We start from the raw sequence: 16,767 nt of genomic DNA, 5'->3' as shown, positions 1-16,767 counted from the left end.
AACTTGACATGGAAATGCCTGTTCATTAGATCATTTTACAAATCAGGAAGCCAGGTTTAAAAACTTTGAACCCTGGTCATATTTAACTATTAACCTTCATCCCCAGGATCTGAATCCACCAGCTCACCAGGACATTGTTTTTAAATTTCAAGTAGGCTCCGCCCTCAGCGTGGAGCCCCCCCCACCCCACCCCAGGGGCTTGAACTCAGGACCCTGAGATCAGGGCCTCCGCAGAGATCAAGAGTCCGAGGTTGAACCCACTGAGCCACGCAGGTGCCCCACCAGGGCATTTTTAATAACAAACAAATCAGAAGGAAATGTTAGGTCTTTAAATGTTTTATTGTGTTGGTTCTTCACAGAGCAACGAAACAAAGTTAGAGATAAAATAAAAGGCCAGTTAAATTCCGCTACTACCAACAACCAAAACCCTTAAACAGAGACTTCAAAGCAAGCTGCTGCAAGATTATGAAATAATCTTGGGTGAAATAATTTGTTAACGTCCGTGACAAATCAAGACCGGTCATCTATGCAGTTCTTCACACGTGAAGCTGCGGGAAGACCTGCCCCGAGCTCTGGGCAAAGACCCCTCGCGCAAAGGGACAGCGCAGAAAACGCCATCCCGCCAGTCGCCACCGCAGCGGGGACCCGCCGAGCCCGCCGGAGGTTTGGGGCTCAGGTCCTGCTCTGCGTCTTTTAATGAGAAAGTTAATTAGTGATCGTGCTTTCAGACAAGACTGGCGGCGACTGCGAAGTGCCGCGTTACCTATTTTAGTAAACCGAGAACACCATCTGCGTCAAAGGGGGTTGGTTTCTGTTTTTAAGCAAGCTCAAATGTTGGTTACTCTACCTTTGGGGAAGGGGAAACAAAATGGTGAATCTCAAGTTCTAAACTGTCTTTTTAAGAAGACCCCAGGATTTAAAAGCGAATGATCTCCGCAACGAAACACCTGCTTACGCCATTCTCAAAAACTGCACTCTAACAGCCAGGGTATAAAAGCGGACCAACTTCCCAACCCAGCACACCCAAGGACCCTGGAGTGATTTATCAACGCCTCCTCCCGCCGCACCGCGATGCCAACCGTCCCGCCGCCGCCGCCGCCGCCGCCTCCGCCGAGGGTCAGTTCGTCTGCTAAGCCCGGGACCATCTGCGTGGACTAATTGGTCTTTCTCGGCTTCCTGAGGCCTGGCAGCCTCCTTTGACGGGGCTTGGCTGGTGGAAACAAGGGTGCCTGTGACCTCCCGCTGGGGAGAAGGAAAAGAACCCTTTCCCTGCCCTCGGAGAGCAGCCACTTGGCCCCCTGATTGGGCAGGTGTCACCCAGAGCAAGCCGAAGCCACCTCTAGGTGCCCTAAAATCCACACCACCCCCGCGAAGCGCCCGACTCCAGGGATCGGGAGAGACGAGAGCTGGGCAAGAGTGGGGTTGGGAGCGCGCACTTGCTGCCCAAAGCAGCCGGAATCCACTCAGAACCCCCAACGGCCCCGACGCTCCGTCGAACATCCGCTCGCGTCACTTTAATTACCCCGGGGTGGGGGCAGGGAAGGGGGCGCCCCACTGTCCCTTCCTCTGGGCCAGAAGGTTGGAAGTGCCCTCCGTGCTCGGCTAGCCGTCCCCGAGTGCTGGGCGCGGGGGCGCGGAGAAGGCGGGCGGCGGGAGGCCGGGCCTAGGTCGCGCCCCGGGCCCGCGCGGGCCCTCACTTGGAAAACTGCGCCTGCACGGCGGCCAGGCCCAGGCCTGCAGGGACGAGGTGCGGGAATTTGCAGACCGCGCAGGTGCAGAGGCCTGGGCCGCCCGCGCCGCCGCCCGCGCCGCCGCCGGGGAGCGCGAACTGGCCGCACGGCGGCTCGTCCAGCGCCAGCGACAGGTACTTGGCGGGGCGCAGCGCGTCGGGAGGCCCCACGGCGCCGGGCGCCAGCAGCACGGAGCCGGGCGCGGCGGCCAGCAGGGGCAGGCCGGCTAGCAGCAGGCGCGGCGCAGCGGGCCCGGCGCCCTCGCCCAGCGCGCGGCGCAGCTCCTGCAGCGAGCTGCCCAGCAGCAGGATGTAGTTGCGGGCGAGCAGCAGCGTGGCGATCTTGGAGAGCTTGCGGCCAGGCGCGCCCTGGCAGTGCGCCGCCGAGTAGGGCAGGATGACCTCGCGCAGGGCGTCCATGGCCAGGTTCAGGTCCTGCATGCGCTTCCGCTCGCGGCTGTTGATCTTGCGCCGCAGCTGCTGTTGCTGCTCCTCTTTGGCGTCCGCCCGGGAGCCGCCGCCCGCCGGCGCGCCGGGCCCCGCTCCGGTGCCCAGCGGCTCGGCAGGCGCCTCCGGCTTCTCGCGCGCCGCCTTGGGGAGAAGGGGGGCCGCCGCGGAGGAGGAGGATGTGGAGGAGGAGGAGGGCGGCTGCCTGTAGCCCACCAGCTCGTACAGGGAGGCCCCGAGCTGCACGTCTCCGGGCCGCTGTGGCCGCAGCATGGTCGCGGGGCCCGCGTTCACGCGCGCCTGGGAAAGCGCATAGTACATCTGGGGGGCGGTGGGGGCGGCCGAGGGCGCCCTTCAGGAACGCCCCGGGGTGGGCCCTTCGGCAGGCCGCCCCTCCCCGCGGACCTGCGCGCGGGGAGCCGATGGCAGGGCAGCAGCCCGCTTCCGACCCCTTTAAACCCAGCTTGGGAACCTGCGGGGCCGCGGGCCGCTGGGCGCAGCCAATGGGGGCGCGAGGCCGGGCCCAGGCGCGTGCTCATTGGCCGCCCCGCCTCAGGCCGGCGCGGAGGTGCCGCTGGCACTGCTCAAGAAGGTTATTGTGAGCGCCAGTGCGAGTGTCACAGGACGGGCCCCCGGGGAGGGAGGGAAGAGACGGAGCCTTTTGGGGTGAGATGCGGTTGTTCCTGGAGCACTGGTTGCACGGGGGAGGCTAAGTCCTGCGCTTGCCTCCTCCTCCTCTCTGCCTCTGCTTTATGGTATACATGTGCATATTTTCAATTGTTGTCGCATACAAGCAACAAAGTATTTACTATCTTAAGCATTATAATGTATACATTTAGTAGTGTTAAGTACATTTACACAGTCGTGCAACCAATCACAAAACTCCTCATCTTGCAAAACTGGAACTCGGTGCTCATTACCCGGTGACTCCCTATGCACCCCTGTGCAACTCTTGGCAACGACCACTCTTCTGTCTATGCATTTGACTGCTCTACCTACCTCATTTAAGTGGAATCATAAAGCATTTGTCTTTTAGCGACTGGCTTATTTTAGTTAGTACAATGTCCTCAAGGTTCATCCATGTTGTAGCCCTTGTTAGAATTTGCTTCCTTTTAAAGGCTGAATGATAGTCCATTGTGTGTGTACGCCATAATTTGCTTACCCATTTCTCCATAGATGGACACTTGGGCTGATTCCACCTTTTGACTTTTGTGAGTAATGCTGCAGTGAACATGGGTGTGACATTTAAAAAAAAAATTTTTAGGTGTGTGATTTCTGACCAGGTTTTGAGGAGCAAATTTCTGGGCTCAGGGAATAGTAGTATTAGAATGGTTACTCCTGGTCACTCTGTCTCCACTCCCTCTGATGGAAAGATCTTTAAGGGACTTAAGAGCTTTGGGGGTCAGGTAACTTTCTTCCTCAAAAGGGATATGTATTTATTCTATCAGTGACTCCCCTCTTGTTGAAGCCAAAACCACAGGGAAATTGGCCTCTTATCAGAAACAAAAAAATAAACAAAAATCCACCCACGCACTCATATCTGTTGAGGGTGGGACTGTACCTTTCTCTTCCCCAAATGACATTACTTGGTGGCTCTGGAAGTTTCCTACCCTAGTGCCTGGGCATACTACTACAGGCTGTCATCACAGCATGGCAAAGTGGCACGGGGAAGAGGGCTTTGGTGTCTAAACCTCTACCCCCACTAGCCCTCTGTGGCTATTAAAATCTGATTAATTGGGGCGCCTGGGTGGCTCAATCCATTAGGCATCTGCCTTCGGCTCAGGTCATGATCTCAGGGTCCTGGGATGGAGCCCCGTGTCAGGCTCCCTTCTCAGTGGGGAGTCTGCTTCTCCCTCTGCCCCTCCCCTGCTTGTGTTCTTTCTCTCTCTCAAATAAATAAATAAATCTTTAAAAAATCTAATTAAAATAAAATCAAGTAGAAATTTAGTTCCCGAGTTGCACTAGCATTGTTTAAGCATTTAGCAGTTCCAGCTAGAAGCCATCAACTGGACAACTGCGAGAACATAACCTCCATCACAGAAAGTCCTGTTGGACAGCGTGATGTCAAGGGTAACAGAGAGAAAATGAGCTTTTCCATCTTGGTCCTCTTTGGGGTAAGAAGAGGGACGTCTGTCCGCCATGGAAACTGATTTCAGCTCGAGGAGCCTGTTGGCCAGGCTTGTTGATTTCAGGGCTGCTTCGTTCTCATTTTCTTCCACCAACATTTGCTCCATAGGCTTACTCTGATCTCTACTTCCGACGTCCAGCTCTGCCTGTGACGTCCTGCCCATGCCTCTGCTCAATTCCAATATTACTTTCTTTTTGAAGCCTTGATGATTTCTCATCCTTTCCGCCTCTCATCATGTTTGACAAACCATTGATAGCGTGTCCCTGTGGCCTAGACTCTGTTAGGTGGAGATCATCTCCACATTTGGGTGAGATTGTTTTGAGGGCAGGGATGACCTGCCTATCCTTCCAAAGCCCAGCACAGTGCTTTGCCACTCCTGTGTGTCTGGAGGGTTGTCTAGGGATGGGTCCGAAATCTCCCTAGCTCCCAGGCTCATCCCTTGAGATGTTCAAACTCCCAAAATGTGCTTTAATCCAGGAGTTTCCTGTAGGTTTCATAGAGAGGGAAGGAATCTGGTAGGACCCGCTGGCCCTCAGGAGGCCTTGACTTGACAAAGTGTTGGAGAGGTCACATGGGAAGAGAGACAGAAGCCGGGGTGGGGGCAGGGGGGTAGCTGAGTCTCCAAGCGGAAGCGTACTGGACAGGAAGGAGAGAGACCAAGCAAATCAACCTCAGAAGTTCCAAGAAGGTAAGCAACTCACTACTCATTTGAGAAGCATTCTGCTTTTCAAAGCAGGTTTATTGACATCGGGTTCTCCCCGGAGCCCTGTGAGCTGAGCATTTTTAAAAATCCCTGCTACAGATGGTATAACTGAGGCTCCTGGAGTGTAGTGGGTTTCTGGGGTTGATGCCGTGCCTTCAGACAGGAGAAGCAGAGCTGCACCATCAGCGGCTGGCTTCTAGAATTCCCTCCAGCTGGACCAGGCTTCCCACAAGCCAATCAGAGGCCATGATGGGGAGGGTTGGTGACTGGGGGAAAGGACGGAGGGACCAGCCTAGGCCTAGCCAGTATCAATGAGTTGATGGGTTCAAGCCAAGCCCCAGAAGAGAGGGATCCCAGGATCCCAGCTCGCTGAACCCTGCACCAACCCATTTCTGACAGTGCCCACCTTCCCCTGAGGACCCCTCTGTCCTGCAGCTGAGGTACCATATTGGGGCATTCCTCTTCTGTCCACATGCTAGGCAGGGGCCCTGGGCCTTACCCTGCCAGCAGGAAGAGGAAGTGAGTGAGACAGAAGCTAACGCCTGGGACGGAGTGGCCAGACAGCACCTTGGACATTTCCCATCCACAGGCAGGGGCGCCCCAGGAATCAAAGAGATAGAAAGACGCAGGCTGCTTTCCCCCTCAAAGAGCCCCTCTTTACTGGGGGTGTCCTTGAGGGTTCCCTTTAGCTCTTGACCTCACCACTTTTCTGTCTCAGGAAGGAGAACTCCCTTCCCCTGGCCAAGGACACTGTCAGCCGGACATGCTGGTCAGTGTGCATTGAAGTGCTCTCCATGGGGCCCTATAAGAGGGTTCTGGGTGGCCGTGCGGGCCCAGCCTGGGCACGGGATTTGGCATTTGTTGAAACTGGTGACTTGGATGGCCCCTTCTGCTAGACCGGAGCTCCGGTGGCATGCAAAGTGTGACAGTTGGCAAGGGCCAGCAAGTCATTATAGCTCTTGGCAGTGGCCCTGGGGGCTGTCTCGAGGGGAGGCAGCTGCTGCGGCCTCCCACATTCAGGACATACTTGGGGAGCAACTTGCGTCCGCCATAACAACCACTCTTGTCTCTGCCCAAAGGGGCTTGTGTGTGTGTGTGTTAGTGACTCCTTTCACCCCCAGAAGATGTGTGCGTCGGGCTTCCTTTTCCTTGTATAGAAACCCAAAGCATCTCCCGCCCATTCCTCCAACCCTGCTGGCCGCCCTTGCTTTGGGTCAAGAAGCTCAAGTCTTTGAAATGGCAGATAATGAGGAGCCGAAGCCTGAGCGAGGGTGTGCGGGGAATGAGTGCTTGGGATGTAGCACCGTCCCCTTCCTGTGTCAGCTCAGACAGACCACGTCTCCGCAAAGCCTGTCCACCACTCAAAGCTCCTTCTTGTCAGTTGAGAGACTGTGCTCTCCAGGAAGGTCAGTAAGTGTAAAAGGTTGTCTTTGTTAAAATGCGCGGTTTAAACTGGCTGGAGCGTGGACCTATAATCAAATAACAGAGGTCACTTTTTAAAGTGCTACGTTCTTCTAAGACAGGCGAAATTCTTTGGAAAGTTTAAGTGACGCGCAAGGTGTTGAAATTTACACCAGCTCTATGAGAAGCGACAGCCACGCCTGATGTTTGCCCTGTGTTAGTTTCCATCCCACTCCAGCTCTGTCTGGAACAGAAAAGAAGGGGAAGGTGGTGCGGGGAGAGGGGCGGTCAGCTTTCTGGGTGGAGGAGAGTGGTAGTTAGGAGCAGAGAGAGAGAGAACAGGGACAGGAGAAGGTAGATTACCCTTTGGTAAGTGTTCTTGGATGGATGAGCTCCTTAGAGACATTTCGGTCCCTCTCACCTGGGGACCACCTTGGCAGAATCTAAGACACGCTTAGACGCAGTTCAGGTTAAATAAAAAATTCCTGCTGGGAACATTGGAAAGAATATGGGTTTTGTTCATTTTCAGAAGGGAGCGCAAGTTAATTGAGTTGTTATGAAAGACAGGATGCTTACAGTGTCTTATGATGTTGTTTCAAAGCCATGCCATTGCCATAGGTGGCCTCACTTTTGGCGTGGAAGCACGTAGCGCACTGCTAGTGTTCATTGTTCTGGCTGAAACGCTAACCATTATCAGTGTAGTGGGTGTGTTTCACAACTACTATAGGGAGGTTTATCTTATTGTATTTTTAATAAATGTCATTTGTACCCGATTTTAATAAACTTGACTAGTGACAATTATTTCCAAGTCCAAATTTGTCTCGTGATTTTTTTTTTTTTGTATATGAGAAAATGTTGGAAGAAAAATAGGAAAAAAAATCGGAGGGCATCTGAGTATTTTTCAGATTCCTTTTTAATAACAAAAGGTTGATTTGGCTGTTGGTTGAGAGAGCTCAAACAGATGGGCATATGGGTGTTTGGGGTTTTTTTTAAATGTTTTCAAACTCAGGGTGACCTAACCGAAATAGAAATTTTCACTGCTTCTGGGAGGACTGAATGCTGAAATTCTACATGTCACTAGAGCTCTGTAAGAATACATGTTCATACCTCTCCCTGAGTAGTCTAAAAGAACTCTTCTTTAAAAGAAACTTCAAGTCGTCATTGTGGAAAGCAGCATCTAGAGAGAAGTAGCTTCTTTTTTGTTTTGGGAACCATTAGAGAGATCCTGCCACATTGAAACCCGAAGTCCATTGGCAGAATTTGAGGCAGGGACATGGAATGTCATTCGCAGCGGTCCTCTGAGTCAGTGCGATAGGGATATGTGTGAATGAAGATACATACATTATTAGCACATGCAACTCGATGTCTGAAGGGTTGGTTTGGGGCAGGACAAAAGTATTCTCTGAGTCTCCCTAAAGTCAGTAGCTGAAGCCAAATGTTCCAAAGGCTTCCATTGATACAATGAAAAGAGACAATTTGCTTGGAAGGCTGTGGCTAATTTATAACACAATGTCCAATGTCATGGTTAGTTTTGTTGCAAAAATTTGGCAGTTTAACCTAGAGTCTCAGGCAGCCTGAAAAGATGCGAGCGATTCTGGCTACAGCATCTCTCGCTTGCTAGATGTTCCAAATGGTTCAAACAAGCCCTTTCATAGAGACGCGGGGCCAAGTGTGCTCAAAGGAATGAGGGGAAACAAAGGTGGCTCTGAAGTCATTTCCCCGCACTGGGTCCAGCCATCCGGTTTCACTCTTTCCCCATTGAACGGGCAGAATGCAACAGGAAGAGCGGGGATAAAGAGAACAAATAGGCCGATGTGTTTGGGGAGAGAATGGGGAGAGGCCAGGGCACTGAGCTGCTATACTTTCATTCTAGGGTTTCAGAAAGGAGTGAATGATGAATTATAGAAACCTGAAAGGTAATAAAATATGGGTCACTGAAGCGCTGAGGCCAAGTTCCTAAAACACCTGCAGAGACAGAAGGTTCTGGAAGTCAGTGTGGCCCTGCAGTCGCCCGGGCAGACACCCTGCCTGGGGCACAGAAGAGGACTGTTTTGAAGCTCACCTGTTGTTTTCCCGTTGGCTCGCGGTCCTTCCCCGGCTGTAAGAGCCAGCGGCTGGATCTGACTCCCGATTAGACCACCGGGGGGGGGGGGGGGGGGGGGGGGAGAAAGGCGGCGTGAAGACTTCCCAGGGTGCAGTTAAGGGGGCCGGAGCTGTGAGGCCGCAGCCTTCCTCTCCAGAAGGCGCTCTGACCTGGAAATATGAACTTGGATGCCGCAGCCTAGCCACGTGATCCATGCAAATGTCCTCTGCTGTAATATTCGGAGGCTTTTCTGCCCAAAGTCTCGGCCTATTTACGTCTTACAAAGAAGCGTCCTGATTCCTAGGTTGGGGATAAGAGCTAGCCTGTTGCCTTAGCTCTTTGAGCCAGGGTTTACTAATTTGAGCCTCTGTGTCCTCATCTATAAACTGGGAATAATAGTATTTTTTAAAGGATCTACCCATTTTTATTTGAGAGAGAGAGAGAGTACACGTATGTGAGAGAGAGTGAGTGGGGGAAGGGTTAGAGGGAGAGACTCTCAAGCAGACTCCGTGCTGAGAGCATGGAGCCGGACGTGGGGCTCGATCTCATGACCCTGAGATCATGACCTGAGCCCAAACCAAGAGTTGGGTGCTGAACTGACTGAGCCACGCAGAGGCCCGGGAATCATAGTACTTATCTCCTGGAGTATTTATAAATCTTAGAAGGAAATATAAGTCAGCTGCCTTGCCCAGAGCCTGGCACATAGCAGCTGCTGAGTCAAATGGCACAGTGGCTACTATTTTCTGGGCGCTTGCTACACGCTAGACACCACGAAAGACATCTTGTTTGTGGTTTTCATTCAGACTAAGGTGGTGTCCTAGTTTTGTTTTCTTCAGGTGCATGCTTTCTCTGCATCAGGTATGTGGGGTTTTCTAGCCCCTTCTGTCCCCATGCTTGCTGAACACCATGGATGTTTTACCTGTAGGGCTCTGTTTCAGAGACGCTGTCCCAGACACACTAAACCCAAACCCAGCGACAGCTTCCTAAAGAAATGATATAAACATGTCAGCATCACCCCAGACCCCATTTAAGAGGGCTGTAGGACCCACTTGGAGGCTACACTACCTGGGTTTGACTTAGGACAAGACCCATACCTGGCAGTGGCCCAGTTTCCTCCATCAGCAAAACAAGGATGAAAATAGACCTTATCTCACCCCTGTCCCTCAAATGTGACCTCCTTTGGAAATAGAGTCACTGCAAATACAGTTAGTTAAAAACGAGGTCGTGAAGGTGGGCCCTGGTCCAATATGACCAGTGTCCTTAGGAAAGGCAGAGAAATTGGGACACAGAGACATGTGAAGATGAAGCCAGAGATCCTGGCGATGATTCTAGAAGCTAAGGAACACTAGAGATTGCCAGCAAGTCCCCAGAAGCTGGGGAGGGGGATGAGACAGGCTCTTGCCCACAGCCTCGGAAGGCACCAACTCTGCTGACACCTTGATCTTGGACTTTCGGCCTCCAGGACTAGGAGACAGCACAGTTCTTATGCGCCCCTCCCCCACCCTGTGCAGGATTTTGTTACAGCGCCAGAGCTGACCTCACGGTCTCCGAGGTATCTGCAGAATGAAGCTCATCCTTCTCCTTCTGTTCACAGGCACCCTTGAAAGCACGCGTTAGATTTAAGAACAGTGTGATTAAAAGAAGCCCTGTTTCCTCATCTCTGTCACTTGGGCTCACGGATATTTGATGAGGTCGCCGCCATGTTTAAAGCAAGAGCAAAGTTTGCTCTGAAGAAAAGGATGGGCGAGTGAGCAGGGGGGCTGCCCTGCAGCGAGGGAGGGCTGCACATCGGCAAGGTGGACAGGCACAGGTGGGTGGACCTGAGGCCCGGGATGTGTCGTGCCCAGGAGGCTGGTGGGGGACAGACCAGACATGGCGGGGGTGTGATCGGCTGGGATGGGGCAGGGTAGACAGGACCTGTGCAGGGACATGGGCCAGGCCCCCCTTCTGTGGGGCCCTAGCCCTCCACCCTTCCTCCGTCTGGAAGCCTCAGCCCACGCCTTCTCATCGCTGGGCTCTTGGTGCAGATATGAACCCCAAGGAGGCCTTCTCAGATCACCCATCCCAATGGCGACCCCACCCCACTGGCCACTGTCATCCCTGCCAGCTTTATTTCTTCATGGCATTTATCAAGCACCTCACATGGCCTCGTTGCTGACTTAACTACTTTTTTACGCGTGTCTGTTTTCTCCTACTCTTGAGGGGAGGCTCTCTGGGAGCAGTGGTCTTCTCCATACCCCAAGGCCTTGAACAGGGGTGGGCCCCTCCTAGGCTTTCAGTGAATATGTGAATGAACGAGCACACAGGCCACAGCTAGACAGATGGACCAAGTTCATTGGATGTCTGTGTGCAGAGGCCTGGTCAGGACCTTTGGAAAGCGTGGGCTCCCTGCGTTCCAGTGATTTGCAATCCACCTGAGGCTATGAAGTTCCCATATGAACACGTGACCAGCAATATCAGGTGACAACCCATGCACAGGCGAGGGGGTCATCAGAGGAGCTGGAGACCAGAGCCCGGGAAGCACCCAGGGTCTTGTTAAAGTACAGAGCCGGGCTCAGTGAGCTGGGGAGCAACCTGGGATGCTTCTGTGGGAGCCCGGGTAGAGCTTCGTTGGGATCTAGTGCCCAGTTGATGCTGACGCTGCTGATGTTAGGACCACGGTTTTAAGGACCCCAGGGCTTTGCTTTAGCTGCTTAGAGGAGGGAGAGATGGCTTGCAGCAGTGGCCTCTTGGAGAAGGGTCTGGCCAACAGAAGGACAGGCAGAGCTGTGGGGTAGGAGGGACCGGGAACGCACCCTGATGGCTGGAATGGCGAATGGGAACGGGATGGAAAGACAAACTAGGAAGGTGGGGGGGAATGGAAAGCCCCCCAGCCACCTCCACCATGGCACACACCCCCTCTCTGCATTCTATGTTTAGAAGCTGTTCCTGGAAGAATTGAGACATGGCACACTGCCTTCCTCTGGCCTGTCAGTCAGTTAGAACATGTTTTCGGACATGTTGCAACCTGAGATGGGTCTGCGGAGGGGGCAGAACAAGATGGGTGCCAGGTGTGGCTGCGGGCCAGGCTTGGCGGGCAGGTGCTCAGCCACGACGGCCGCCTGACCGGCTCTCAGCAGCCTGGGTGGGCACGTAGCTTCCGAGGAATACCCTCGCCCTTCTGTTTTGCCAACGACCTGGGTTACTCATTGTCGCCTTACTGTAGCCCCACGCAGTTGCGAGAGTGAGAGCCCCTGTTGCAGTTTTGGGAAACCAAGGCCCAGAGAGAGTCAGGGGCCAGCCCGGTATCACTGGATGCAGAGCCCGGACGAAGACAGTCAGGGAACAATTGTTTTTTCTGTCTTTCTCTCGCGTCCATGCTCACAGAGTGAATATGTGTACAGGCCCAGCGGTCTCCCACCACAGAAAGCCCTCCCCAGAAGTCATGGACTGATGGTCCCTTGGCAGCAGCGTTCTCTTGCTATGATGGGACCCACTCTGGCCAAATGGTTGCTGGAATGCCAGACTATTCTAGAATTTCCTGAGGATGGGTTTGGCCTCCATCAGCTCTGCCCCCCCCCCCCGGTGGGAGAGAAAGGAGTGCAGCTGTGGAAACTGGCACTGCATCCCACATTGCCTGGAGACGAAGGTCAGGCTCAATTTCATGCTCCTTCGTCCCCCATTATGACCTTTATTTTCCTGGCACATGGCAGCTGCTTGTGTCCAGAAGAGGAGAGGGGAAGTGTTATATTGTTAATAGCGCTCCCACCGTATCAATGGACTTGATGCTTCCCGACTTTAACAGTGGGTCCGTTGAAAGTGGTATGGGGCGTTCGGGGCAAGTTTTCACTTGCTTTGACAGAGCAGGGACTTGCCGGCCTTTCTAGATTTTTGCATGCTTATCAGTAAAGCAAGGCTGATGCTGAGAGTCCCGGGGATGGGAAAGCAGCGTTGTGGGTACCAGCCTGGAGTGAACCCGTTTGCTCCCTGCACTGCGTGTGGCTCGAGCTAACAGGGCTGGTCCGACTGGCTGCTTCTCCAGGCCTCCACCGCTTTCTCACTCTGAGCTGCTGTAACAAAATCGAGGCAAAGGGGCTGGTTCGCTGCTGCTGGAGCGTCCCCCCAGGATGCGCTCTGGGGCATCTTCTCTGCCGCCCCTCCCCCTTCACAGTATTCCTAGGCTGCCGCAGCAGCCTGCTTTCAGGATGTGCTCACGGGTCTCCAAAGCTTTGCCCTGTACACACCAGCAGCAAACAGCCCAGACCCCATCAGCCACTTCTCTTCGCCCACATCTGCTAGCAACTTTAATTTTTTGCTTTCCTCTTACCCTTTTCCCTGCCAATCTCTCCAGCTCCTTACTCCATTAAGACCCCGGTCCCAGCTCAGGTCCTAAACTTGCCTCCTAAAGCCATCCCTCTGCCCTCTGGCTAAAACACACCCAGTTCAGAAGATTTCTCTCTCCTCTGTGTATACCCTTGCAACCCATCACCCTATGACTAGAGTCAAATGCCGTGCTTTCTAGAGAGGATGTTGGCGAATGAAATTCTCTTTGTCTTATTACCCCAGTAATAGATGCCAATTACAATGCCAAGAAAGAGAGGCTTCATGGGCCAGGCGATACCCCCAAAGTGTGTCCATGCCCTGTTTCCTTTGATATCCACGCTTCCCTGTCCTCCCCATCTACCTTCCCACTGTCACCTTGCCTATTCTTCCCTGTCTCTTGTCTGTCACTGGGCCTTGGAGAGGTGGAAGGGAGTAAGGGCGTGGGGGGTCCTGGTTTGGGTCTCAAGCTATGTGGCCTCAAAACCCCAATCCTCTTCTAGAAGAGGACTGTCTGCACTGGATGCCACATGCAGTGGGATTTGACTCCAGGCTTCTGTGAGGGCCATCAGAGCTTTCACTCTCCTCTGCTGGGCATGTGTGAGGCCCCACAGAGAGTCAGCACATTCAACAGCCTCCCATTTCTCATTTTGGACTTCCCCCTAGGACCGTTATCAGGCTTGAGCAATTGCTTTCATGCTGCAAACTGCTTTTGTTCACTTTTGCACCAGAGAGAATTTTCTATCCTTGGATGGATGGTCTGTCAATGTGCATCCCTTGACAGTGCTCCTGGGCAGTTGAGAGCAAATTGCTAACCTTCAGGGTCTTGAGAAATAATAAAATGGTAGTTTCAAGCCGCCATGTGTGGAGGTAGTTTATTCTATCATAATATATAACTGAAACAGCCCCAACCCTTGTTTGCACATAACACTCGTCTGCATTTTCTAACTAGGAAAAATGTCTCCCTGGGCCTGACCCACCCTTGACCACATAAAACAAGAAGAGCTCTCTTCCCCTTTGGCCAGGGGATTTGTATTAGTATTGGGTTCCCCTGAATAAAATGGAAAACACAAAATAATAGTAGCTGAAACGCAGTATATTTCCCCCCTTCTTGTAAAAGAAATCTGGGGATAGGCAGTACCAGGACTGCTTTGGTGAGTCCCTCTAGCTTTTTGTTCTATTATCTTAGTGTTTGGCTTCTACCCTCAAGATCATCTCATGGTCCAGGATGGCTGCTGGAGCTCCAGCCATTAGACCTGCATTCCAAGTGGTAGGGAAAAATATGACAGAGGACAAAGAAGCACACCACCTAGCCAAATCGGCATCCTTTACATAGTCTTTGGTCTTATTAACCACAACGTACTGATCACAAGGCTGAACCTAGCTGCAAGGGATGCTGGGGTAATTTAATCATACAGCTCAGCCCATCATAATCCTAAATAAAATCAAGGTTCTGGTGCCAAAGAAGAAGAGGTGGTAATAGGTGACCAAGCGAGGGTGAAGTTCTGATAGAGTAGGAGAAGAGAAAGAATGGCAACGAAGAGGGGATCTGGTCCCAGACAACTCCAAACTGGTCTCTACCATTGGGTGGGAATGGACAGAAGACTGAGTAGCCCTCAGCCAGGCAAACATGTGAGCAGAGGACGATGTGGCCTCCGCTCTTGCTCCCAGCTTCTCTGGATGATGAGCCCTGGGAAGGCAAGTCTTTGCTCTTGATGCCCAAAGCCTATCTCCACAAGCTCCCCCCACCCCCCACCACTCCCCAAGTCTTCGCCACCCACAGCTGGACCTCATGTCCAGTCCTTCACTCACCAAGCATGTGTGGAGGGCCGGCCCCTCAAGGGACAGCCCGTGGTTCTGTGTGTACACAGGGGGACAAGGGGGTAGGGGAAAGGAAGACAGGCCCACAGGACAGATGGCCAGCTGGGGGGCTGGGGGCGCCAATACAACCTTGGGGAAGGGGCAGTGAGGGTCCTCAGAGAAGCTGGAACTGGAACTCAGAGTTCTAGTTTGTGTCTTTGTTTTAAGAGAGCTATGACATGCCGTACATGAGGACCACCGGGGTAGTCTGCACCTTGCAGATTCCACGTGGCGATCTCTCTACCCTCCTTGTAAGACAGTACACACAGCTCTAACTCGATTTCGTCTGTTCCCTAATGTGTATCTCTGTTTAGTCTGATCAATCTCATACCTAATAATCTAAGATCTAGATGTGCTTCCATGCATTTTCTTACATAAATGGAATCAAAACTTACATGTGGGATTTGTGGGGCCATTGCTTACCTCACAAAGTTAAGGTCCTATGAATAACACTTTTCACATCTGGCTTTTCTCACTCTGGTAGAATCCCGCCAAGTCAGGGGCAGAGCCTGGACTCACAGACTTGAGTCTTGTGGCAGTTGGTCACCTATAAAGGGGAGGAGAATGGAAGGAGAGGTAGCCATTCCAGCCAAGAAAACATTCTTATCTTGGGCACATCCCACACATGCATGAAGGAAATTACCAGGGAGCTTGTCAAGCCCAGGGGCCTCTACTCAAATCCTAAAAAGGGAAGGGGGCAGGGGCTGCACCCCATGCTGTTCTGGGCGTGTATTTGGGTGCAGAGGCCTAGAGGAAGCTGCTGGCTCTCGTGAGTCCATCAGGAGGGCAAGGACTGCCCCATTTTCAGGGACATCTCTGGCTGCCAGTTGCCTATGGGACAGTCCACCTTCTCAGAACCACCAGGAGCACTGATTCCCCTAGATGAACAGGCCCAGACCCCCAGGATGTCCAGGACCACGGAGAGTAATGGCAACCTCTGCCCAGCCACGAATGGATAGAGAGTCACCCACCCAAGAGAACAAAATCCCCCTCTCTTTGCTGTGGATTGTTCCCTGGAAGCCAGTGTATCTGAGAATGGTGATTTAATTTAAATGCCAACTTTGGTTCCTTCTAGAAATCTGCAAATCATGGAGCATGTGGGTGGGTGGGGGGCATGAGTGAACATGGTTGCTGAGCAGTGACACCCAGCCAGGCCCTGTTCTAAGCTTTTTCCCCAATGGCCTCATTTCACTTCATAGCCCCTTGAGGTTGGTGGTGGTATTATTATTCCTCCTTTCTCAGGTGGGAAAACTGAGGCTCAGAGAAGAGATTTGCCCTCAGCCAGCCTGACTCAACTGGCAGGACTTGATTTTTTAACAGTATCTGCTCATAACCATGAGCTCCCCCGCCCCTTTCCTAGAAAGAGGCCCTGGGAGGGACCTTGTTTTCTGGAAGCAGCATCAAACTCAAAGTGAAGAGACTATCTCCAGCTGTGTCTTGCCTGGGACCTCTGTGGGCCTCAGTGTCCCGATCTGTGAAATGAGGGGCTGCCCTGTGATCCCTCAGGGGTCTTTCTCCTTGATAGATCTCTAACAAACTTGTTCACAAGAGGTGATGACTAAAGAGCTCCTTGTATTTCTTTTTTTTCTATACACATTTGCATTTCAGCTACCTAGCTTCCTTTCTTGCATCTGGGATACTTGTGGACATTACTAAGCTTAAACATGGCCAGAGGGTGATCACTCTTATTAACCATAAAGACAAAATGGCTCTACAAATCTCTTAGGCAATTGGAATATGCCTGAAAACTGAGGGGCACAGTTTGGCAAGAATCCCGGCTTTGGGCCCCAAGGCACCGACGAAACAGTGTGGAATAGTGTGGAACTGTGTGGGAGAGTACAGAACAGAGCAGAAGAGCATAGAACACTCTGGAACAGTCTGGAACAGTAGAGAAGACTGGGCCAGGGCAGTGGCTGAGGCCCTTGTCCTGCTCTTGGCTCTGCCATGGGACCCTGGGAATCTCTTGACCCCATGAGCTTTGATTTCCTCCCCTGCGTACTGGAGCGACGGTAACCTGACCTGCTGACCTGTGGAGACAAAGGTAACAATGATGGGTAACGTCAACAGAGCATTCAGAGAGACTTGCCTCCTTGGAAGGGATTCATGTTCTCAAAAAT

The 16,767-nt window shown here is 52.7% G+C and overlaps 1 protein-coding gene across 1 annotated transcript; it reads right to left on the bottom strand.

The window, feature by feature from the left end:
• Positions 1 to 320: 320 nt before the first annotated feature.
• On the bottom strand, positions 321 to 2,657 carry OLIG1 (oligodendrocyte transcription factor 1). The gene has a single exon (XM_045785705.2). The coding sequence runs from the start codon at positions 2,495 to 2,497 to the stop codon at positions 1,694 to 1,696; it is 804 nt and encodes a 267-aa protein (XP_045641661.1). The 5' UTR covers positions 2,498 to 2,657; the 3' UTR covers positions 321 to 1,693.
• Between the last annotated feature and the right edge of the window lie 14,110 nt (positions 2,658 to 16,767).

Source organism: Ursus americanus, chromosome 4, assembly GCF_024610735.1.
Source record: "Ursus americanus isolate L20-20 chromosome 4, mUrsAme1.1.p, whole genome shotgun sequence".
NCBI lineage: Eukaryota > Metazoa > Chordata > Mammalia > Carnivora > Ursidae > Ursus > Ursus americanus.
The sequence above is the reverse complement of the archived record's forward strand: the minus strand, read 5'-3'. Positions and strand labels throughout refer to the sequence as shown.

Excerpts from the sequence above, each read along its gene's own strand:
- OLIG1 (XM_045785705.2), bottom strand. The coding sequence starts at position 2,497 with ATGTACTATGCGCTTTCCCAGGCGCGCGTGAACGCGGGCCCCGCGACC.